We start from the raw sequence: 25,086 nt of genomic DNA on the forward strand, positions 1-25,086 counted from the left end.
AACTCTTGATAAAACTATTTTTGTTCTTTGTAACTTGACACCACGGTATACTGAGTGCAAGCAAAAACGTTTGTCAACATGATGTATTATGTGAAGTATTTTTATACAGTTTTGGACACCTGTAATGCACCCCCAGTTACAGTGAAGAACAAAAGCTGTTGACAAATGTTATGTACAGGGTAAACATGCCAAAAATCTGCATGGTAAAGCTAAGTACATAAGTATACATTTTTAACAAATATATAAACTTTCACCTACACTCTGTGCAAAAAGTAGTCAGAAGATGCAATTTGTATCATGTTTGGTCACAGTTTGTTCATTACAAACATATGGCTGTCTGTAATTGCTGTAAATACGGCTGCTGAACTTTTATAATGTAATGAATTGACTTTAATTGAATAAACGAGTTTCTAACCAACACCAGGAGATGCGAATTTTCAAAAGTTGCTAAAGGAATCGGAAAGCCTTTGGGGCAACAGTTGACCCTCTTTAAAATCTATTGGTTCATCCCTAAAAGTGATGTTTGACCTCTGACTCCTCCCCATCGGGGCAAAGTTCACACAAAAATGGCGGCGAATGCAAACTTCCGCACGTTCCAGGAGTTAGCTTCCCATGCAGATCGCCCGGTCTTCAGTTGAGAGCTGGTGCATAAGACACACCAGGAGGCCGTAATAATGGAAGAATATCTTAGCAAAGCCAAGGAAAGGGGCATCGGAAACACTGGTGCGGTAAGCGACGCCCAATTCCTTCGCTACATGTACTCTGCTCGCTCACGCCGTCGGCTCTGCTGCGATTCATCGCCCAACCACTCTCTTTTCTGTTTTGAAAAGTGATACCCCAGGGGGTGGTTAATTGCAGCAAGCGAAGACCGAGCGTCTGTGGTCGTGATGAAGTCGCTAAGCTTATCGAGCGACAGCGTCAGAAATCAATCCCAGACTGAAGCCTGGATTCTGCGACACCCATTAGTTAATATGCCCAAACTGACTCTTTACAAAACCAACTCGTCCTAGTCACGGACGGCAAATGATCAAAATTGTCAACAGAGATATAGCGTTTCGAATACGTGACATCACTAGTAAAAATGTGCAGTCGTGTTTCCAGGATTTGATTTGAAATGGTGATGATTATTGTGGAGGAGGTGACCTCCACCATGGTGAATCTTAAACTTTTTCGGCATCTTTAAGGATGTTGGCTGTTTCGGTCTATTCAAATGATCAGAATTGAGGGTGCATGGCATTGATAATTCTGCTCTCAACAAAAAATACCAGAATTCTTTCTTTGAAATTAAGTAACTAATTTAGTTTGTTATTGTTTCTCTCTTTCCTTGTACTAAAGAAACAATTTAGTAAACATCAACCATGACTTTGATAAATGTTGTTGTCTCTTGTGTCATGCCAGGAGAAACGTTGGTTGAGTAACCTGTATACCAGTCTTGAAGAATCTTGGCATTGCAGAGATTCTAAAGAAGAGAGCCTTAGCAATGTGGCATTAGAAACGGTTGAAAAGATTCTCAAAGGTAAAAAATAGTATTACAGTTATGCTCAACGGAAAGTAGACGATGAGATTAAATGATACCTTACTCAATTACTAATTTACATCAGACACTTTATTTCTAAAACTACACTAGTACCTCACAATATTGCTTGCGAGCGGCAAGTTCTCAAAGACAAGAATAACAAATACCAGACCTAAATGATTCCTTAACTTAACAGTCGCTTGCCTGCTTCTCTGCCGACATGAGTGCCTTATCTCTTTCCACTGGTTTATTGCCGTAATCTTATACCACGATACTAATTACACAGCGACAAAAAGACAACTGTAGTTCTTGCTGAAATGAACGTCATCGCCGGGGTAGACCGGCGACATTTTGAGACACTGCTCAGTAAGTGTCAAGTAGATTGGATTTTTCAATCTTAAAATCATGACTTCTGCTTTTGCCAATTTTCATTTTCTTTGACACTAAAATGCCTTAAAACAGATTACCCCTAATTCTTGTATGAAAATGCCTCGACCTAGCCCCCCCTAATTCTTTGTAAAACAGGTCCACACTTACGATTGATAACAATGGGTATTTTGCCAAACCATGGTGGTGAAAATGTTACAATCAACTGCCACTCTGTAATTTGTGCTAGAATGAAGATAAGTGTGGACAAAACATTTGGATAAAACTGACTTAATTTGGCAATGTTATCACGCATGGGGGTCTCTAGCTATGTACCATATCGCCAACTTTACAATTACCTAAGCTACTGATGATTAATGTGAAATACTGTCTATGTGTCCACTGTTCTGTGTATCTCTTCTAGCAGTCAAACAGTGGTGCAACTATTCTCATGCATACTCTTCCAAGTACATTTGATTGGGATGTTTAACGTTTTGTGTTTATTATATCCAATCAAATGAGACTTTGTCTATCTGTTATTCAATGGCTCAAAATTGATGAGGGTAATTACAGATTTGTGTAATCCTCTACAAGATTTACTCGCCAAACCAGAGAAACCATATAATTATTGTCTGTCTCAAGATATCTTTGCAAGAGCTTTTCAGACAAAACGTTTGATTCATGAATGATGAAGATGTTTCATTATTTGCCTTTTATATATCTCTTTGAGAGGCACATATGTTACTTCATGCTTCAGCCAACTTACAGTTGTCTTTTTGTCGCTGTGTAATTAGTATCGTGGTATAAGATTACGGCAATAAACCAGTGGAAAGAGATAAGGCACTCATGTCGGCAGAGAAGCAGGCAAGCGACTGTTATGTTAAGGAATCATTTAGGTCTGGTATTTGTTATTCTTGTCTTTGAGAACTTGCCGCTCGCAAGCAATATTGTGAGGTACTAGTGTAGTTTTAGAAATAAAGTGTCTGATGTAAATTAGTAATTGAGTAAGGTATCATTTAATCTCATCGTCTACTTTCCGTTGAGCATAACTGTAAAAAAATTGAATCAAACTTAATAAACGTATTCTTTCTTGTTAGTGTTACCTTTTTTTTAATTTCTAGAGGCAATAATACAAGGTACCACTACAACTTGAAACTTTTTAGCTGTCTTCATTAACAGCATAAGCGCACTATACCAAAAGGGGATTTTCTTTGACCTTCTGATCAGGAGAATTTTTTCTGATACAGAGACTTTTTTTGATAGAGTAGTTCTGTGAATTTAAAGACATTTGCGCATTTAGAAAAGTGTACCATTATGTTCATTATCAAATTTGAGATTGGGTTTACCATTGTTCCGAAAAAGTTCACCATTGCTTTCTTTGTATATTTTCACATTTATTCAATAATAGTGATACCCTCTGTAGAAAAGCCATACAGCAAATTGTCACTTTATATGAAAAATGTATTTCTGAAGTGTGGATCAACTCCATTTGAACTGTTTAAGGTCAATTTAAGTCATGTCCCGGAATTCATTCATTACCATTTTGAAACTGTTACACATTTTAGACAAAATCTCCTGATCGGGAGATTTCTGTCATTTTTGAGAAAAACTGTCATCGAGTAGCTGTAACTAAATACTTGTAACATTTCTATGAAGTCTCCCGATCGGGAGATTTCTCCCGATTGGGAGAGAATCCCCTTTTGGTCTAGTGTGCCTTGCTGATTAAGTATTGATACAGGGTATTTTCTTGTTTGATAGCAACTGTCTATGACATACATGACAGCTCAAGCAAAACAATTCTAACATGCCGATAACGTAATGTATAATTGTCATTTTGCCTGCAGAGTACAATGGCATGGAAGAAGAGGATATCAGTAGCCATGAAATTCCTATTACTTACAACATCATATCCGTGAAGACTTTGATGCAATCACATAATTTGTCGTGCTGCTCCAGTCTCAAAATCTCATCAAAAGAACAGAAGAGAGTTGTCAGAGAGACTTCAGTGGACGGTAAAGAAGCTTTCCTCCATCACGCTTCATATTGTCACATAGCACAGACACCCAATTCCATCCGTACTGGCTAGTATGGTAGTTTGCACCCAGTCTTTATTTTATGTTTGACCTACAGCCAAAAACAGGATGGTTGAACAGTCTCATATACATTATGTTTACTTTTTTGTAAGTCCCCCACAAGTTCTGTAGTTAACACTGTAGATAAAAGAGCCGACTCATTTGAGTGAAATACCAATCATGTAACACTCCACTCCACTGTTTATCTTTGTGTGTCTATAAAAACAGATTGACATCAGTACGTTTACGTTGTATTATGGTTTGTTTGGCCAGAGTGCTGTCCTAATTAACTTCAGTCTCTACTATCAATTCAACAAGTAATTTAGCAATTCCCTTGTGTGTTCTATCCAGACACTCAAATGAGTCGGCTCTTCTTATCTACAGTGTTATCTACAAAACTTGTATGCTACGTACAAAAAAGTAAACGTAATGTATATGAGACTGTCCAACCATCCTGTTTTTTGCTGTAGATGTCCATGGGTTGCTTTGACCAGGAAGGCCTAAGCCAAGTATTTTTGGTCCTGGAACTTGGTTCATTTGACTTGTTCATGTACATCATGTACCAGTATATATCTTATTGTAAACATAACACCCTACTCTCACATACCCATGTAAAATTGCATCAAACACTGTGCCAGTTACTTTTGCTGCTTCTAGGAAAAGTACTAAAACCTCATACTTTTACGGACAGCACCTTTCAGTACAGTACATGTGTAAATACTGATATATGCCACTGTTACTAATTGGTAAAGAACCAGTCTGTTTGTCTGCTTTGAAGCGTTTTATATAATAAGGATAACACTGCAAGCATTCCGTTCATTGCAATTCATTGCTAAATGGTTTCCATGGCATTGGATCATATCACTGTGGATAATTAATTATATCTGAGATCTCAGCTTTTCAGCTTTCTCATAATCATCAATTTTCTTCACACAGGACACAAGCCACTGGATCGGATTAACTGTCTTTTGATTGGTAAACTCACAGCTACGCCGAGGACCAACACACCAACAGAGAAAGACAAATGTGGTGATCTGTATTTGGAAGATGGGACTGGAGCCCTCTTGTGTCAGGTATTCTTGACATCTTCCAATATTTGATGAAGGCTGTCTGTCGTCACTATGAAGCCAGCGTTCATTTTCTTCTACCGTAATTCAAATTTGTTATTGACACAAGATTTAGGTTTACAGAAGACAAGAAACTTTCCCATTGCTTGAATCAAAAAGTGGATGTTTAACAAGAACTGAAGATGTATCATCTAGTTCCAACACACTAAGCTTTCCTTGTTAAAACTTAAATGTGGCAATCTGACAGAAGGCAGAAAATGCACTTCCATTATTTTGAAATACTCAATGACACCACATGAAATATTCATTTAGTAAATATGAAATGGTATCTATGTGATTGTTTAGTTCACATTCATATCAAGTTTAGTTAAGTTGAACTTTGTCAAATTTCAATGAATTTGCAAATCAAATCATCTTCAACCAGTTTCATTTGGTTTTGTATGCCATCTATACAGTATGAATGCATAAATTTAACTTTGAAATATCAGAATTGCTCTCCATATTGTGAGTGGTTTTGAACTAAAATGTCTTATATCTTTGATGTTGTCATGCCTGAGAAAAGATGTTCAACAAAAAAGTAAGTAAAAAAAGAGGATTAAGTAAGTACTCATTGATTTTTTATAATTTGTGTTTCAGTGTTTGGATATTGATGTGGCATGGTTAGATCAGTATGTCATAGCACTGGAGTGGAATTACATCCCATCTGATCCAAAACAGAAAGGTAAGGCTGGCCACAGTTGTCTCTGTTCCACTCCACGCTATTATTTTGGTTCAACCCAAGTATTGACACAATGACAATGTGGCTGTCCTACATCCTCAAAACTGTTGGGTTGTGATCCAGGCTATCCTAGATTATTATTAGATTCATTGCCTTTATAAGAGGTCAACCCGCCGGGTTCTTTCGTCTCATGTATAGTTCCAATTTTGCACAGTGGTACCAGAGCAAAATATGAAAATAGTCGAACAACAAACAAGCCTCGCAGGAAAGGGGCCAACAAAACAAAAAACTGCAAAGTAACGTATTAAATACTTTCACTATAGGGAACAGTTACCTGGAGATATCAGAAATGTGTCCACAAGGCTGTGAACCATCTCCAAAAGCGAAACATGGTTTACCAGTTGTTCCATCAAAACTAGCTCAGCATATTCTACAGCACAGGTCTGTAACTTTCTCATAATTCACTATCCAAAGATCATTTTTACTATCATTTACTGACTTCATTATTTGCTTTTTACATAAATCTTATACATGATTTTTGAGCAAGTTAGCACAAAATGATTACATGCTGTGTTGGAAGTCAAAATTTGCACTGATGTTAGAAATTTTCATTGTTTCAAGTTCAATTAAAGTTCACATTTGATTGTAGATTTTATGAATAATTTGGTTTTTGCTAACTTAGTGCACATGTACCGTCTGGTTGCCGTTCCCCCTCACCTTTGTATTTTTCCTCCCTCCTTGTTCACAGGGATGCATACAGTATTAAGCTGATAGACCTCCATGGCGCAATCACTGCTCTCAGTCCTGTACACAGGTATGCCACTCAATTCATTTCTCACTTATGCCGCACAGTCGGTGTTTTAAACGACACTGTCTTGCAATTCAAACTGACATAGATTGTTTTGAAATTCTCTGGTTTGCTAAGGCAAGTAAATTAAACTGCAGTTGCCCTACCAGGAATAGACAAAAGTTATTTGAAATGTATGATCTGCCTTTACTCACCAATATGGTCTTTTAAAAATTGCTATATCTGTTTTCATTTAACAAAAGACGTGTTTTTCCAGTTATCTCATCCAGACTTTGTCTTGTTTGTTGAATGTATTTCGTTACAATGAAAGTTAGCTCCCAATATTACTCAAAGGTAAATGAAATATTATTAGTAAATGTTAGAACAAAAAATTGAAGATTAGTCAGGTTTTGATATCAAAATTTACAATTTGAATGTACTATATTGAAGGCATTAAAAGGAAATTTTATGTAAAACTTGCAATGTTGCCCTAAAAGCAATAAAAAATAATTTTGAAATCCAAAAAATTGAATGGATTGTAAACATATACACACATGTACAGCTTTGTTGTACATAAAAGAATAAGTCCTGCATAACTTAACAGCACCCCACACAATGAAATTGAAAGTCATAGCAGTGTGTTTTCTTCTTTCAGAATTCGGGATTCAGTGATGTTCTTTGTTGAGATCACATCTAAGGATTCACATGCCAATGTATGCCTGGTTGTCAAGGTAACTCATCAGAAAGAGGGAATGCCATTTTAGTAACACCAACATTAGTCATGTAGTGGTGTACGTGGAAAATGCTTGTCTTGCCCAGCCATTGTTGAAACGTAATAACTTTCCTGGTTTTTTTTTCAACTGAAATTAAAGTCCCACAGTGACAAAGAAATGACTCACTGGCAATCTATTCACAACAGATGTAAAATGTTATTTATCTTGTTGACAGACACTGTGACATTTCTTGACGAGTACAAGATGTAGAAGCTGGTCAAAGAATTTGCAAACTTATCCGTTGTTCCATCAATTTCATCATTGCATTGAAAATGGATCAAAAAAGGTGTTGAGCAATTTGTTCGATTTATTTCAGGGTGCAGAGTTTGCTCACTGGCATCATTTTATACAAATAAATGAAGAATATGCATTTACAAATGTTTCACCAACAACGCTGAACAAGGTATGTGAAACTCATCGAAGTTAACATATAACTCCATTGATATTTCATTCTGTTGTGTAAGTCTTCCCATACTTGGTGTTCAAGTCGTCAATATAGAAGTGTCAGTAATTCATGTTGTTGTTGTCATATTTAAGCAATTGCAGAAAATTTTGCAAAATTTTCTAAAGATTTCTTTTTGTTAAAGGCTAAAATTTATCCAAGCCAAGTTCAATTGGTCTGCTGAGCTGACATCAAACGTGGTAAATTATGCCCCAACACTTTTTCTGTTCTTCAGACAAATTTTCCAACAGTATTTTGAATAAGGAAAAACAGTGCAACAGATAGGAATGTCAATGGTTTGTAAATCCAGCTATCAGATGCATATGTTCATAAGTATCCAATTTTCCTTCAGGGCAGTGCCAATTCTTTTCTAGTATATGCATTTACAAGAAAGTCACGGCTGTCCAAGATAAGTAGGGAAGACTGCAGGATCACCACTTTGTGGGTAAGCTTCCTTTCACTATTTATAGATTTTTGTTTTAGTCAATACTTTTGTGTGCACTGTTTACATTGGTTTCAAAATTTCAAAATCAAAAGTGAAAATATCCCCGGTTGTTACTGACAGTGGATCTCTGCTGCAATCAACTACATCCTATCATTTTAGGAAAGTGTTTTAAATGATTATGTTCACATCTTGAAATATTGCAGGAATTGAAAGAAAAGTTTACCATCAAGAAGGTGCAAACATCTGGATCAGCTGTGGGTGGTGATGCCATAGATAAAGATGGTTGCCATGGTGATCAGGAGCCTGGTCCCAGTAAGAAAGAAGATGATTGGAGTCTTCCATCTAGTGAGAGTCAGTTTGACTCCTACAGTAGACGCACCAATGAAGAAACATTGTCTTCATACCAAGTGAGTCATTAGAATAAATTTTGCAACGTTGGCTGTAACAGTAGTTCAGAATTCAACATGCAATTTGTCCAAATACAGATTAGTTGAAGTAACAAGTCCTTTCATGTCCAATTATCTCTCTGTATATCTTTGTGTATCCTGGGTAATCAAGATTGATTTTCAATGAATTACGCTTCTATTAATATAACAGGTTAAAAAATTCTAAATATCCCTGACACATGTTTGGACATCATTTTTCAAATATGGGTAGTACTAAAGAGGTACATCATGGTAAGCTGTTGATCTCGTGGGACACATCTGAGAAAAAACATGTGATTCAAGAGTTCTTAAAAAATGACTTCATGATCGTTAGATATCAAAAGTTATCAATTCTCTGGGTTTCTATTGACTTTTTATTTAGCTTTGTCAAAACGATGTTGTTGTACAGGTATAGTCTTTCACTACAGAGTTTTACAACCCAGACTGTTTTTCATAATACTGATTGACCTTTAAACATATATTTCTGAAGTAACAAAAGAGTTTTGTGGATTACATGTGGGGGATTATATTCAAGGAACTTGAACATGCTGTCATTAAACAGAAGATTAATTTACATTTGTATATTTTCTCCTTCAGGGAACCATTACCAAGGTTACCAATGCTGGAGCAGGAATTTATGAACTGGATGACAAAATACGGTAAATGTGCAAGTTATACCTGTGTCATAACAAACATGTCTACCAGTGGTATTGTTTGGATGAACAAACTTGAATTTGAAATGGTTCGTTGATGTGAGAGGAGTGAATGGTTTCATTGAAGCTCTTCCCTGGGTTCTATGTGGCATTGTGAACTATCATGACGTCACAAAGCTCATTGCTGTATTTAGGAATACCAGAATGGGATCAGTATTAAATTTTTGTTTTGAGAGAGGCTAAATATTTTCATAACATATTTTTCATGATCAATATTTTCTGGTCAGTTCTCTACATGACTTTAACCTCAAAATTTTTACTGTTCGTTAAATTTTTCTTTCAGGTTGTACATCTGTCACCAGCCGTGTGCCAGCAAAGGCAGGGGGATGAGAGTGGGGGCAAAGGTCAATATATACAGCTGTCACTTCAAGACTTTCAAACAGGTAAAGGTGGCATCTAGGAGATGGTCACTGTTAGTAAACCATGGAGAAAGATCTGGGATATAAAGTAAAATCATAGTAAACTGATGACCTTAGAAAAGTTCAAAATCACATGCAGAAGAAATAATTGTACAAGTATGTATGTGTAGTAATGATGTTATCGTGATGATAAAAATCTACCATTTACAAATATTATTGGTCAATAAAAGTCCAATAATATGAATATTAATTGAGTTCTTGCTCAGTCGAAGTAGTGGAAAAAATATTATTTGTCACAGTAAACATGATTTAATAATGTCTTCTGATATCTTTTGACAGGCACCTTGTCTTCGAATGTGTTGCTGTACCCTCAGTTCAGTTGTCATTGTCAAGTTCTCTCCCTTGGCAACGCCGTATCAGGTGAGTTGACCATTCAGTGAACATCGCCTAAGTTGACCTCAAAACCTACATTTCAGTGTGCCAGCGAACTCGATTATGGTATCGCACTGTGGCTGAATTGCTGCAGTCATGATATGTGCCAGTAATGAAAAGTACCTTGTGGAGATCAAATGAAAAAGGGTTGGTCAACAATGCATCTACCAGTGTTTTTTCTTTGGTTGGGGAAGATGACTCGGGAACCCTGGTAATATTTCTGCTATCCCCTAATCTGATTGCATTGATACACTAAATGGAAACCCCAGTAAAATGACTTGGGCACTCCGATAACGTTTACCTTCTTACCATCCTCAACAAAGACACTGTCTACAATTGAGCTGTTGCAGTTTTTTAATTTGATTAACCTTGTATTGATGTACTGAAAATCTGTGAATTGAAGACATAGTCACTGTTAAATCTTTAGCAGAGATTAAACAACCAAAGTCTTTAGGTATTTACTGTTGTAGACCCAAAGAAGCACTGATGAAATGCACTTTGCACTTTACGTAGATTTTCTGAAAACCAACCGGTACAAATATGGTGTAGAGTCTATAATACATGAACTCATTATTGATGGTAATTATTGAATAAATATATATATATATATATATATATATATATATATATATATATATATATATATATATATATATATATATATATATATATATATATATATATATATATATATATATATATATATACACAATACCCAGGAATAGATACAGTTTGTATCGATGAAAGACAACTGTAATGCTTCAAGTATTAGATGTATGCATAGTAAACTACCATACCTGATTTCAAAGAAATATCACATTACATTTGGAAATGACACATATCTATATCTGTGTCATACAATAAGAATACTCTGATCTCTACAAAAGATTTCCTGGTGAAATTTTTACCGGTTGCATTGTTTTAATATATTCTCATTTCTTTGCCAGCCATTTATTTGTCAACAGAGTGTCTTCATACATCTTCTGTTCTTCTACCATCTGAATCTTGTCAACTACCAATGGATGGTTGATGCAGCTGAGGAGATGAAGGAGAAATTCCTACCAAGTCATTTGAGGTGAGGATAATGGGTACATCCGGATGTTACTAGTAAGATGAAAGAATTATTGTTATCCCTTTTATAACATTTTTCTCTGAGTCAACTTAGTTTATCTATGTAAGTTTTAGTGAGTATATACCGGTAGATTTTGCAAAATACTATACCTCATCCAATGGTCCATATGCTGACAATACTATTTACATTCTTATGTACACATACACAAATGTTAGTGTTCCGGATGTATGAGACAAGCCCTTGTATATTTCAATTTGAAATAATTGTAATATTATGTCCTATGTCAATCATACATGATGAATGGATTTCCATGCATGGAATAAAAAGAGATGCAATGGATATCATAGGGAGGCAAAATATCAGAGAAGCAAAAGTTAAAAAACAGTTGAACATTAGTAAAAGTATCACTATCACGAAAAACAGCATAAAACGAACATGCCAAGATTTCAAAAGTAATGACAAATGTTACAAGTGCAATTAATGCATACCCATTCAAATCATATCCTATCTGTACCTTTGCTGTCATCTGATATCCAGCATTTTTAGCTCATATTTGGTTTTATATATAAATACCAAAAAGAGCTTATATGATGAGTCTGAGTGGTGTCTGTATGTCTGTATATTTGTGGGTATGTATGTGCGGATGTATGTCCGTCACACACAAAGGCTCCCATACCACCAAAGCTACCGTCTCAGTATTTGGTGTACAGGTAGATGTAGGGGTTGAGATGTGAATTTGTTCAAATGAACACATCAGTGTCAAAAATGTGCAAATGAGGTAAGAAAAAGGGAAATACTGCAAGTGTGCAGGAGTGGTGGCAGTGAACTGAATCAGCCCACACATCTGAATAAGAGGATTTTGACCTTTAACCTATTTGTATGCAGGGTACCTATTATGTTTGGGAGTGGTAGCAGTAACTGGAACAGCTAATTGGTCATTTCCTGTCATTGTTTATGAACTGTGACATATTAACAGATCTGCTGAAACCATAGATGTCTATTTTTGTACATCCATGGTTGAAAGATTCTCTGCTATGCATGTTGCTAAAGTTGACCTTCAGTACCTAAAGTTTCAGACCTTATTTACTTAAATTTCTGGTTTGTCTTCATTCATGTACGTCACAGCAACAGTGTTTTGATGGGAGTGCAGCTATCAAGGCAGAGAGTGAGGTAAGCAATCTTTCAGAAATACATTTGGCTGTAGTACAGTAATAATCCTATGTCTCCATAGGATAGACTACATGATGTGTACTGAGAAATATATCAACATGGCATTCAGTGTGGAGAGACTCATTTTGGCATAAAGTGTAATTATGACATGATTGCCATCAGAAAATGATATCAGTCTGTATTTGCAAGATTATGAAAAAATTTTCAAAAATTCATATCAATGCTTTGGTCAAGAACACCACCTTGGCCCTATAGATGTGCTATACCAACATTTCATAATTTTGCCTTCATTGCAGCTCGGATCGAAAGACATTTGGTGTGTTTTACAATTTACTTCGGATCCCATCACCGTCAACACAGCAACTTTTACTGCCACAAGCCGACCGGAATATTTACAGGGAGTTTATGGACCCCCAGCACCCTTGCTCGGTGATGGAATCTCAGTCAAGTTCAAGGGTCAGTCAGTTACAATTTGCCAAATCATAAAAATACTTTGCAATATCAATATCAATAGGGTAGTGCCATAATCTATCACCCCTCAGCACATTATTCGTCAAAATTTGCATCAAACTGAAAGCTATATACCAAAAGACAATTATTTTGTTTGAAAAGAAAACATATGTTTTGTGATTTTTCACAACTGCTATATTGATTTGACAATGCTAAACTCATTTGATATATATGCTAACAAATCATGAAACAGAGAGATTTTCTGAACTTATACGAATCTTACATGTCAACAATATTTTGGCACTGTAAAGTAAAGGAACAGTCATGAGAAATCCTGATTTGACAAGTGACCAATTGTTAGTGACTTTCAAATTTTCAAGTTTCTATTCCTACAACACTTGAAAAACAGGGACGCAAATTATCATCAGTCATATTGTATGTAATGAAGAAATTACAATGAAAATGTTCTCACACAATAGACTTGTGAGAAAAGCCTCTGGCTCAGCAGTGTCATACAAGTAGAATTTATAGATTGACTTTTCATACATTGCCCTGGCCTTGATTTTTTTGTTCATCTCAGGCAAACCTCTTTGGGATCGCAACCATTGAAAAATTAAAAGCTGTGGTAAAGAAGAAATCATCCAGGGCAGAGACGTGGCAGGTACCAGAGTCTGTATCACCACACAACACCAAAGCACTGAATGAAGCACTGTATTGGAAACATCAAATCTACCAACCTAAGGATTTCAAACCAACCATGGTAAGGGAAGAAATGGACATTGGGATTGACATTCACAATTTAATACAGCACTTGGGTATTTTACTGGCATTCACAAGTGACACTATAACAAAGAATTGAAGAACAGTTTTAAAGAAGGAAAACTGGCAACTTTATAATGTACCGGTATTTTTTTGACAACCCATGATTTTCACCCTTTTCTTGACAGCTTTCATTTAAAACCAGGGAAATGCTAAAACATTAGACAATCGCGTCTTTCCAGAGTTACTAGCCTTGAAAAGGTACCCAATAGCCCAATGTTGTAGCCCAATATGTCTTTTGGATAGATTGCATAATGTGTTTTGTGAAATTTTTTGCCAGATAATTTTTTATGGATCAGGGCTAGGGACTCGCATGTCCACTCACAGGGTGCCAGACAGTGCCAGCTTTAGGAGTACTAAATGATACCTTCAACCATGAAGTCTTGAAAAGGATTTTTATAATCGTGTTTTTCAGTTTTCTTTTACTGTTTTCAGGTATATGATGTTTAAAAGACACTTTCATGAGCCTTTTTCTTTTAGCTACTGTAGACTATAGTCTATAGAAGCTATTGGGATGGGTATCCGTCCGGCGTCCGGCGTCAGTCTGTATGTATGTATGTATGTATGTATGTCCGTTTGTGAGGCGTCCGTCCACTCAAATATCTTGAGAACTGCAATACTTACTGATTTGATATTTGTTGTGTAGATGAAAAATATGATTTTGAGAAACTTTTTTTTTTAATTTTTTGATATTGTTGAAAATAGGCAAATTAATGCCAAAAAAGGCGTTTTTGGTAAAAAATCTTCTTCTTCATAACCGCTAGTCAGACAGCTTTGTTATTTGGTATACAGGTCCCTAGGGGTAACCCAACTTAGATTTGTTCAAATTGTGATGAAATATGCAAATGTGTATTTTTAAGGAATTTTGTCATTTTTGGTCAAAATTTGACTTACATTGTATGTAATTCTTGTACTGTACAAACCCTATCAATTCACCCAGAAAAAAATAATTAATATGATTTCAAATAATTGAATTAATTTGGAAATCATCAAAGCCAAAATAATTTTATTGTAGAATTATCAGAAAGTTCAACTTTTTTTGACAGTTCAGTGAAATGCTTACCATCTTGGAGGATTAAAACATGTAAAGGCAACTTTCCTGAATCCCAACTTTGACATATTCTGAACCGTCATTTATTGTGCCCTGTATGTTATCTAAAAGAAATTGCTCAAAATAGTCAATAGAGATAGAGATAGAGATAGAGAAAGTTCTAATTTCCATTTATAGTTGACTTGGTAAGGATAAAATAAAATTACTTTTTGAGAAAAAATAGAGTGGTCAATTAAAAGAGCGGTCAAAGTGATAGGGTTTTTATGGTAAAGCTGGCCTGTAAGATTCCTCATGTGCTATTTATAGCAATTATGCAATCTGTGTAAACAGTGCAATGAAAGTTACATGATTCCTTATAATGCTTTTGATGACCTTGAACTTCTTAAGTTTCAAACATTTGTCTCTTCAGGGTGCTTTCTCTGAGTATGTACAGTCTCAACGTATTCAACAGAACTTACTTCAAATGTTAATTTGAAAGTTAAAATGTGCTTGGTTAATAGGATGAAAATAGTGATAAGGTAACCAGCTTAAGATTCTTTATAACCTGACAGATATGATGTTTTTTTATGACGTAAATCTTGATTTAAGCAAGTCTTGTTTACTTTAATTAGAATGTAATTAACTCTCGTTTATTAGCTACTATAGACTATAGACTAATATAGTCTATAGAAGCTATTGGGATGGTATCCGTCTGGCGTGCACCATCAGTCTGTATGTATGTATGTATGTATGTATGTATGTATGTATGCGTGTATGTATATATGCAAATTAGCGCAAAAAAAGGCGTTTTTGGTAAAAAATCTTCTTCAAACCACTGGTCAGACAGCTTTATTATTTGGTATACAGGTCCCTAGGGATAACCCAACTTAGATTTGTTAAATATGCAAATCTGAATTTTTACGGATTTTTTTTTTCCATTTTGGTCAGGCCATCCTGAAATGAGCTATCAAAGATATCCACCTTCTTCATCAATACATGTGTCACAAAAGGTTATTCTCTACATAACACAGCAGAGCTCTGTCAACTGTTGAGTTGCTTGTTTTTTTCAAAACCGCTGGTCAGACAGCTTTAATATGTGGTTTACAAGTCCCTAGGATGACCTAAGTGAGATAATTTCATACAGTCAAGAAATACTTAATTTTGTATCCATGTCTATAGTAGCTTCAGGGACTTTGGCCTTCTTTTTGTGTATGGTGTTTTAGTAGTTATCGAATCATAGGATGTTTACATAATGTTTAATTGATGCAAAGTTACTTTCTCCGTGTTCCAGTTGCTGGTTGGATATCTGGAAGCCAATAGCCAAACCGGTCATCTGCAATTGGTTGACCAAACAGGTAGTATAGACTGCATCATTGCCGATCACAGTGGACCTCTGAACAAGCACACCTGCACTGACGAGTGTCATTACCCAACTATGGGTCGCGACACACCATTTCATTGTCCATACGTCAAGACTTGGTGTCAAGGGCAACTGCTACGACTGGACAGATATCAGATCGTCACTGAATGTTTCACCATCAGCAAGTTCCCATCAGTGCAACATGTTGGAGATTCTGTGTATATCGATAAATCTCACATCAGGTGTTATCTGCAGTTTTCGATGTCAGATGCAGTGAGTTTACACAGGAAGCAAAACCAACACAGAAAGGCAGAAAAGAGAAAACTTGGAGACGAGAGAGCGGGAACATCTGATGACAAACAGGGACAGTGTGCATCAGATATTGCGCAATCAACTGACGTTGTCCAGTTGCTGGTTGTTGCTCACAAAAACTCGCTTCATCTGAGTCAGGTGGGCAGGACTCAAGACAACCCCTCAAACCTGTGTTGTCAAATAGCTGTCACGTTTCTTGACTCTACCAAGGTAGTCCAGAGTGATAGGACAAACTTACTGCAGGAGGTTGACACAGCCAGTCAGATGCTCCGTGGGGGCAATGGCCTGGATGTGAATATAGGGATACAGGGTTCAACTGCCGGATCTGTTTGTGATCAACAAAAAGGAACTGATGAAGTTGATCAAACGCAGAGCTGTGGGGCAACCAGAACGACAAATCTCAATGTAAAACAAGTGGTTTTGATGTTAGGGCAGGAGTGTATTAAATGGTGCAATTTACTTGAAGTTGGGCACACCTATGCATTGATAAAGCCAAGTTCAAAGGTGAGGTTTCTCAGGGATGACCTTGTGTATGTAGACAGATTCTTTTCCATTGATATGCCTTTCATGTGTTTTAGTGTACAGAATTTTCTAAATTCAACCATGACTTGTAAATGATATGTTTTCAAGCCTTTACTGGTTTTTTTCTAAGTGAACATGAACCCGGAATATTCTTCTTAAAGATCATCAGATCTTGAGTTAAAAATTAAATTAAATACACTAAAATACACTGATTATTTTCATCTGTCAGATTTAACCATTTTATAAAGCCATTTAGCATCATACAATCAGAAGCGGTAATCTCACATCATGATTGTACCAGACCATTCTGTCGAAGATATTCCATTCCCAAACTTTTTACTGTTAAAAACATAAATGGAATTTTTTGATTAATTTACAGGACCTGTCAGTATTTCAAGCCCAGTTACCTACAGCAGCATTACAGAGAGCGGTGTCGATCACAGACTGCAGGACCAGTGTGTCTGTCTCAGCCGATATGATCTTTATGCCAGCAGTCTGCCAATCTGCATTCAAACAGACAGACTGCAGTATGCTTGCAAAGTTGCCAGACCAGGTGAGTATGTATACCTGTACTGTGTACTCGATAGCAACAGCATTATCCTTCAAACAGAATCATGATAGACAGACTCATTCATTATTATGTAAATATCAAATGAATCTGCAGGTCATCATTTTATTGATTTGCTTCAATTTGTTCACCATGGCATTGTAGGACTTGTATACTTTGAACTTGGGGATTCACTGCTTGTACAAGTTGTACTTTCATGGAACTTGGGAATTTTCTTGTTTACTCACAGCACCAATCAGAAACTGATCAATCTGAAAATCCACTTTTGTGTATCGTATCTGCATGTCAGGTCTTTGTCATGAATGCTGATGAAACACAATTACGCGACAGAGTGTCAGCTAGACTCAGCTGTAAGCAGGCAAACAAGATTCAAACAGTTCATGATGTCATGAAGTCAAGGTATGTAATGCCCCTGTAATTTTGCCACCTTTTTTTGACCATCCTTTATAACTCACTGCCCTTACACTTGCAGAAATTTGTGCAGATTTTCCTATTAGATTAGAATCTATTTGCGAGGGAGATTTTTGGATAAAATTTGTTTATGGAAGTCATCCTCATCATATTGTTTGCCGACTTCATTATTTTTGGTCATTTTTGAACTTAAAATTTATTTTCAACCAAATTTCTGCAAAAGTCAAATTCATTCGTTTTTTCTGTTACATGATTATAATATAGAATAGTTAGCGTTTTTTATTCTCAATGTTGTCAAACATTTATAAAGTTTTGCTTATTTTTTCAGTTCCACATCGGACACATCTCATCAGGTATCTGTCAAGTGTAGGGTCATCTCCCGTACTTTCTACACTCCTGATAGTAAATTCAGAAGTATTATTGTTGATGATAGCGATGCTGAGAAAGTGACTTCTCTAGGTTAGTGCTCCAGTTGTTGCGTCAGTAAAAAGTGAATCAAATACAAAAACAATCTGTGGAACTTGAATTTAGTTTTGTTGGATTATTTGCCCTACATCTTGATTTGCTGTTATGATACTGCATTGTTGACTTGCATATAGTATACTGTTTCAAATTTTTTTGTACATGTAATGAATATAAACATAGAACTCTTTGACAATATAGTTGTTCTTTCCAGGTATTTCATTTGGTGTGATTGTGCTTTCACATATGAAAGTACAAATGTTAAAACTTTCCACTTCTTGACCAGAATAAGCATCAGCCATCAGCGCATTTAGAAGTACATGCCATGGATTAACATTTAAAATACATAAAGATTTACTTTGTTATTGTTTCCGCTTTGTCCACAGGTGTTTCCACCCTTGACAACAGAGCCGTCCGTTTATTGGTTGGCGACTTGTCGTCTCCAGACACTTTGTTCATCTACCTTGACTTGGACAGGATCTCATACCCACTGGCCTTGTTACCAGGTGCAATTGTAACTTTCAGGCAAGTTTTTGACCCAGCATTTATACTTATCCTTCTGTGTGAGAGAAGTTTTACTTTTATCTCAGGTTCACAGAGTCCATCTATCAGATTTCTTTCCTATTGTTCAAGTTTATTCTGTATATTGTCGCATCGGTGCAATGAGGTTGCATATTCAAATATCTGCAGTGGGTGCAAGAGCTAGAAAACATTAATTTTGTCATAAAATCAAGTAGCAGTTATAATATTAATGTGTAACATGTACTTACAAATATTCAATGATAGTACTTCAGAAATGTTTCCTTCGTTTGAATTTTAGCCAATGCTATTCTCAATACCTTAAATATGATTTTGTCAGCCAAATGAATCATAAAAGTCTCAGGTGGTCGACCTTATTTTCAATATGGCAGATTTCTACAGGTAAATCACAAAAGATTACAGAAGTCATAGTTAGTTTTAGGTTCTGCACGAATTTCATGCCTGAAATGCCAAAAAGATGAAAAGATGAATGAGTTTTAAGCTAGTTTCATTAACAAACAGAACTTTTTGCCATCACAGTGATTATATTAGTGTCATAAGTATTTATCAGATCACCATCTCAAACTTGCTGTGGTGAGAAGTTTTTACCCACATTGCAATTCAATATCATGGGGTTTGCCCCCCTGGCACAATGTTTCTGACAAAACTGTTCTTCTTGCACAGACACTACAATGACTTGTATCCTCTTCTCACATTATGTAGAATTCCATTTGGCTATTTACAAAACTGAAATGTAGACACGACTGAAAATGCTGTTACTCAAAAAAGTTGCAATGATTGACTCTGTGGATCACTGTCGTTTTACTTTTTCCCATATCAAAATGTCATTATGGATGAATAATACAGGTGTTGTTTTCTGTGCACAGATATCTCAATAAATGTACATCAAGGAAATCTAACATTTACTGCCAGTATGTAGCCAACTCATCTGTGACAATAGAGAAGCTGCCATCATTGGGAGATGCACCTGTAAGGTGAGTCAAAAAAATCTTAATTTACATGTGATACTTCACAACCAGTAAACTTTTCTCACCGCCCTGTAGACCATGGACTGTTTTGTTTTTTGTATGACTGTACAAGAAGACAAACTAAAGTGATAAAGGAGAAAATTGACATCTTCAACTTTAATAGTTTTTGTATTTTTATTTTATGATGAATCAAGCTAAGTGATATTCTGTGCGTTTCTCTCATCAAACATTCAACATTCAAAAAAGAGATCAGCCCGTTTTTACTTTGTGATATTATGCCACCTTGCACCTTGAAAGTGCAACATTGGCCATAGATGTACGTTTGGGCCACTGCTAGTAATATGTTGCAATGTTTTCCAATTTTCAACGTTACCAACATTCACTTCATGCAGAGCTTCAGGATACAATTTTGCATTCTAGAAAAGTAAGCATATTGATAAATCTTCACACTCTTTCGTTCATAGTAATAATGATGCAGTGAGTCACGCAGCAGACAGCAGTGACAACAGTGATCTCAGCAAGCTACCACGGCGTTATCTGTGTGAGTACGTACAGCAGCGACTATGTAACACAGACAGAGCCCATCAAGTTGTATCACGGATACATGCCCACATTGTTATGGTGCAGCATATCAGTCTTCGGTAAAGGTCTCCTCCTAAATCTATGTTGCTAGTCATATCCACTCTGCAAGTTAGCATTTATATACAATGTAGTCTCAGTAGCTGTAAATTTTTTGCATAATCCACAGTATATCTGTTCTGTCTGCCAAAAACAGTTCCTTGTTTTTACTTTCTAAATCATACATAGAAATACTGTGCTCAACTTGTTAATGTAGCCTGTACATGTGTAATGTACAATGTTATTGCTGACATCTGAATTTCAGCCTGGACCAGAATTCATTTGTCAACAATACCATTCTCTGGTGTAGTCAATGCATTGTGTTTGCAAGGCTAATACTTTGCACTGCAACCAACTGTAGGGAGAGAAATAAAAGATTTGTAGAAAGAAACTGATAAAAGTATTTTCAAAAGTTACAGCTAATTTCCCTCTAATGTACTATGTGACTTGAAAGTGAATGACTTAAACTTTTGCTCGAACTTCTTCAACAGAACTTTTAACCATTCTGTTACCAATTGAAGAATAAATCGTATAGGGATCACTGTGCAAATTTTGGTACTAGAGAAACAAATTAACCAACATTTACCAATATTTGAAATTCAAAATGGCCACCATCCCTGTGTTAACTCTATGGGGAAACACAAAATTTTTGATTTTCAAAAAACTAAGATGATAAAAGTTTTCCCTACTCCAAGAGCTTTAAAATGAGCCCCCACAAGTGGTAGATCAGAAAAGAATTGTAGAAATTTGGGAGTCTGAGTATATCTGTCGCTCAGGCTCATCCTACCTGTAATCTGACAGATTTATGCTTCACACTCTTGTGTACAAATGATCCATGTCATATAGACACTTCAGAAATAATCTGCTCTAATTATTCAATTTCCGAATTCTCACTTTTCTGAGTTTTCCAAGGTTTCTGTTTCATCTGATAACTTGCATTCCTTTCCTTCCATATGATCCCTAACCAGGTATTCCTGTGCTGGATGTGGTGATGCGTTCCAAGGTGGACAATGCAGAAACAAGTGCAATGCTGTCTCTTCCAAATCTGCAGTATTTCAAGCCAAAGCAAGGTCAGTTGGGAAAAAGCATCACTAACTTTACATCTGCTTCTGATTCAGATAAACAAAAATTGATTTTGAAAGTGTGATGAATGTGCCAAAAATGTGAAATTTATTTCTATTTCAAATTAGTCTGAAAATACACAGTTATCAAGAAATGAGCATCCCAGCATTCAAATTTCATTCACTTTAAAATTTTCTATAGTGTATTGTTCGATACATATCAGTAACTTTTATATCAAACACCAGATTTACCCTTTCACACAAATATTAAATTTCTCTAATTTTTTTGTTCTGTCCAGTTTTATCATTGATGATGGTACCTTTGAAGCACGTGTCCACTGTAATTCTGATCAGGTGGCATCGCTACTTGACCTTTCAACCCAGCAGTGGCAAAGGTTACAGGAGTACATCTACCAATCAGGAGAGGCTGTTCACAGGCATCGTGGCAATGAATACAGTGTCGTGAGTACTCATTGGCTCCTGATTAATGAAGATCTCTGGAGTTTGTTATTACAATATGTGATTCTTTTACACATACACTCAGGAAGATGTTGTTTTAAATTTTAGCCATTGCATTGTGATTGTACAAAATAAAAAAAGTTGGCCATTCTAAAGAAAGCAAAATATTTCCTTGATTCAAAGTTTGCAATTTGATCACACTGTCCTAATCTGAATAGCTTTGCATCTATTTTATGCCCATGGTACTGATTGATTTCTAGTGTATAAATTTATGATGCTTGATTTTCTCTGCATGATCTTTCAACCTTGATACAGACAGCATAGTTGAAAACTGACAAACACTCTATAATGTATCAATTCTGTTGATTTTAGGAGAGTGAGCATTATGGAAGAATAAGTCCAGCAGAGAGGATGCTACAAAAACTCTGTACAAGCCAACATGTCTGCCGACCTATCATCTTGTACTGTAAACAGTTTCATCAGCATAGTAACCCTGGCTTCCGGTCTGCTCAGAACAGCAATGGTAAGTGTTTATGAGACCTTTTGGTTTTTTTGTCATTCAATTGCTTACTTGTTGTAAAAGGGATGATAAATCTGCCTTGGAACACTCTGAATTTCATTTAAAGTTTACGTTATAAAGTTTTTGCTCAGTGTTTATACTGTCTTAATTATAGGGGAAATTTACCCTGAAAATTAATTTGGCATATTAAACTGATATGGTCATTGAAAGGCTTTCCAGTCGATTTTATTCACTTTCACTCACTGGCTAACAAACAGCGGTGTACTAAAATATCGGAATGACGTCGTAAACTTGGTCATTGAAGCAGTCGACGTGTGTAAGTGTAAGCTGCACACTTACAGTGTATAGAATGGCTACAGAATATAGGGAAGCACTCGGTGTCGATGTTAAAGTCGAGCAGAAATAAAGTTTTCTGCGAATACCACTTTGAGAAGGACTGCTTTTACCGAAAGTTGCAAGTCCAACTACTGAACTACTAGCCTAAAAGAAAACTGCCCGGGGCATATCCAGCCCCAAGTGCTTTGCTTGTACATATGGGACTGTGCGTACGCTTAGGCACTAGAAACGGAACGCTGTAGACAGGACCGCTGGTTCTATAGACTTATCATGGCTACATTGAGGTGTTCTGTAACACATTAAAAATGCTCGCACTCTTAGAATTAAAGTCGATCTCTTTAGAGCATTGGCATTACTTCAGTGTCGGCATGATTTCACAGCGATTGGGTTGACAATGACAGGCATGATTGATCGCCGAGAGTAACTTGAACTTCGTCATCGGAGCTAGAATAGTCACTTTCCGAACTCGAGCCGCTGTAACTTTCTGACGATGTCAGTCTTGGATCATCGATTGCTCGTTCAGGTTTGAAGTTATTACCGATTATCTTCGCCATTATGCTTTTTAGTCGAGCGCTGAGGTTTGCGTACCGCGTACGCGTACTCTACTTGGCGTAGAAGAGCTTGGTCATAAGTGACCTCGCTTTGAACCCGCTGTGACCAGTAAGTTTGATACGTCACTTCCGGTTTCCGTGCGTTCAGCTTGTGGCCACTGCGCTAATACGCGCAAGTGAAAGTGAATGAAACCAACGCTATTTTGTTTATTTTTCACTAAATAACGACCTGATTACCTAAGAAAGTCTGGGTAAATTTCCCCTTTAATTATATTCTTAATTCTACCTGACAAGACAAGTTTAGTGATAATATTGTCAAGAAGATGCACATTTCCTTACTGCCTATGTATTGCGTATGTGCTTCGTCTTGCAACAGAAAAAGAAAACAAAGGATGAAAGAAAATAAATAGAGAAAACATTTTGATTGTTATGATATTGGACATAAATGGTATGGAAATTGTTATCATAACAGCAACAATTTTTTGAGCCTTGTTTAAAGTGTCTGCACCTTACCCATTAAAATTTTTCAATTCTTTGCAGAGTACCAGATTCGAACCTGTGATGTCGGTGAAAGGCAGTACCAGACAAAATTCCTGCCTCCGATTAGTCTATTCTGTATCTCACTGGAGTCAATGGATTTCAAGGCAGTTGGAAAACAGTTGATGTCAGAAGTTTCGTCATAGCCATCAAACATGACTATACAGCCATATAGTGGCTTCCTTTACTTCATAAGCTGCAGGCATTGTGAGTTTTGTTGGACATAAAAAAAAACGATTTCATATGAAATTAAAAATTGACAGTACTGTACTCTTGTTCTTTGTTCGGCTTAATCTGTATTACAAAATGTTATGCAGAAAACAAAGGAAGATACCTTTTTGTAACCGAGCTCATGTTTCATATAACAATCTGTACCTTGTACAGACACCTGTGAGATGGAACACTTATATAGAAGCAGTTGCTACCAATTTTGATCTTATCAAACTACTTTCAAAGATTTACGTTTGTAATAAAATACATATTTATCATAAATGCCTTATAGTTGTATTGTCTGTCATATTTTAAATTAATGTCAATGTCGCAAATTTGGTGTATGAACTAAGAAAGAAATAATTTGAATTTAGTACATGGATTTCGTACCAAAGGTTTTCCAACTTTGCATCTATTACATACGTACATGGTTTTTTAAACCTTGCATGTTATTCCTTGTAGCACTTTGAAAAACAGAATCTTCGAGGTAGCAGGAACTCGGCTAAAACCCGCGACTGCAATTTGGTGTATGGATTATTTTGTATCCAAAAAGTATAGAAAAGACAATATGCAATACATCAATATTTACCATTGTTACTGAGTTATTCTCATTAGATTGTATGCTGAATGGCTATAACAAATATGTTAGTTGCTTGAGGGCCTGAGTCTCTCCAAAACAGTCTGTTTCACAAGGCCGTAGGACAAGGGAAACACTGTTTTTGGCAACTCTCAGACACAAGGGAAAACAAGTGGGTGCTGTTGCCCAATATGGCCACTCAGTCTGTTTGGTATACCCTCATCCAATTTTGTCACCAATAAATTTAACTCTTCAACTACCACCACGCAGATGGCACTGCCATTTACTTTACCGCATTCTAGAATGTGTGCATGCGTAGATGGCACTTTCAAACTTCCACAGTCAACAGTTTTTCCAAGCAAGGTGTGTTACAGGCCTATGTACATACTTCTATAAAAATATTCCATTTGTCAGTGTT

The 25,086-nt window shown here is 36.3% G+C and overlaps 1 protein-coding gene across 1 annotated transcript; it reads left to right on the plus strand.

Annotated features, from left to right (window-relative positions):
• Nucleotides 1-560: 560 nt before the first annotated feature.
• On the plus strand, nucleotides 561-24,371 carry LOC139121512 (CST complex subunit CTC1-like). The gene is made up of 29 exons (XM_070686422.1): nucleotides 561-728; nucleotides 1,399-1,516; nucleotides 3,727-3,894; nucleotides 4,891-5,027; nucleotides 5,658-5,742; nucleotides 6,063-6,180; nucleotides 6,488-6,553; nucleotides 7,182-7,257; nucleotides 7,616-7,702; nucleotides 8,094-8,186; nucleotides 8,390-8,593; nucleotides 9,209-9,270; nucleotides 9,608-9,707; nucleotides 10,023-10,103; nucleotides 11,063-11,190; nucleotides 12,313-12,357; nucleotides 12,654-12,813; nucleotides 13,388-13,567; nucleotides 15,948-16,832; nucleotides 17,230-17,403; nucleotides 17,708-17,817; nucleotides 18,158-18,288; nucleotides 18,678-18,816; nucleotides 19,698-19,805; nucleotides 20,264-20,440; nucleotides 21,386-21,487; nucleotides 21,778-21,940; nucleotides 22,310-22,460; nucleotides 23,885-24,371. Exons 1-29 carry the CDS (start codon nucleotides 675-677, stop codon nucleotides 24,025-24,027), a joined length of 4,245 nt encoding a protein of 1,414 aa, XP_070542523.1. The 5' UTR covers nucleotides 561-674; the 3' UTR covers nucleotides 24,028-24,371.
• Nucleotides 24,372-25,086: the final 715 nt, after the last annotated feature.

Source organism: Ptychodera flava, chromosome 21 (assembly GCF_041260155.1).
Source record: "Ptychodera flava strain L36383 chromosome 21, AS_Pfla_20210202, whole genome shotgun sequence".
In the NCBI taxonomy this organism is placed as follows: domain Eukaryota; kingdom Metazoa; phylum Hemichordata; class Enteropneusta; family Ptychoderidae; genus Ptychodera; species Ptychodera flava.

What these genes read in the sequence shown, in the direction of transcription:
- LOC139121512 (XM_070686422.1), top strand. Translation starts at nt 675, where the DNA reads ATGGAAGAATATCTTAGCAAAGCCAAGGAAAGGGGCATCGGAAACACT. An exon ending in CATGATGTCATGAAGTCAAG is followed by an intron (nt 17,818 to 18,157) that starts GTATGTAATGCC and finishes TTATTTTTTCAG; the next exon opens with TTCCACATCGGACACATCTC. An exon ending in TTGGGAGATGCACCTGTAAG is followed by an intron (nt 19,806 to 20,263) that starts GTGAGTCAAAAA and finishes TTTCGTTCATAG; the next exon opens with TAATAATGATGCAGTGAGTC.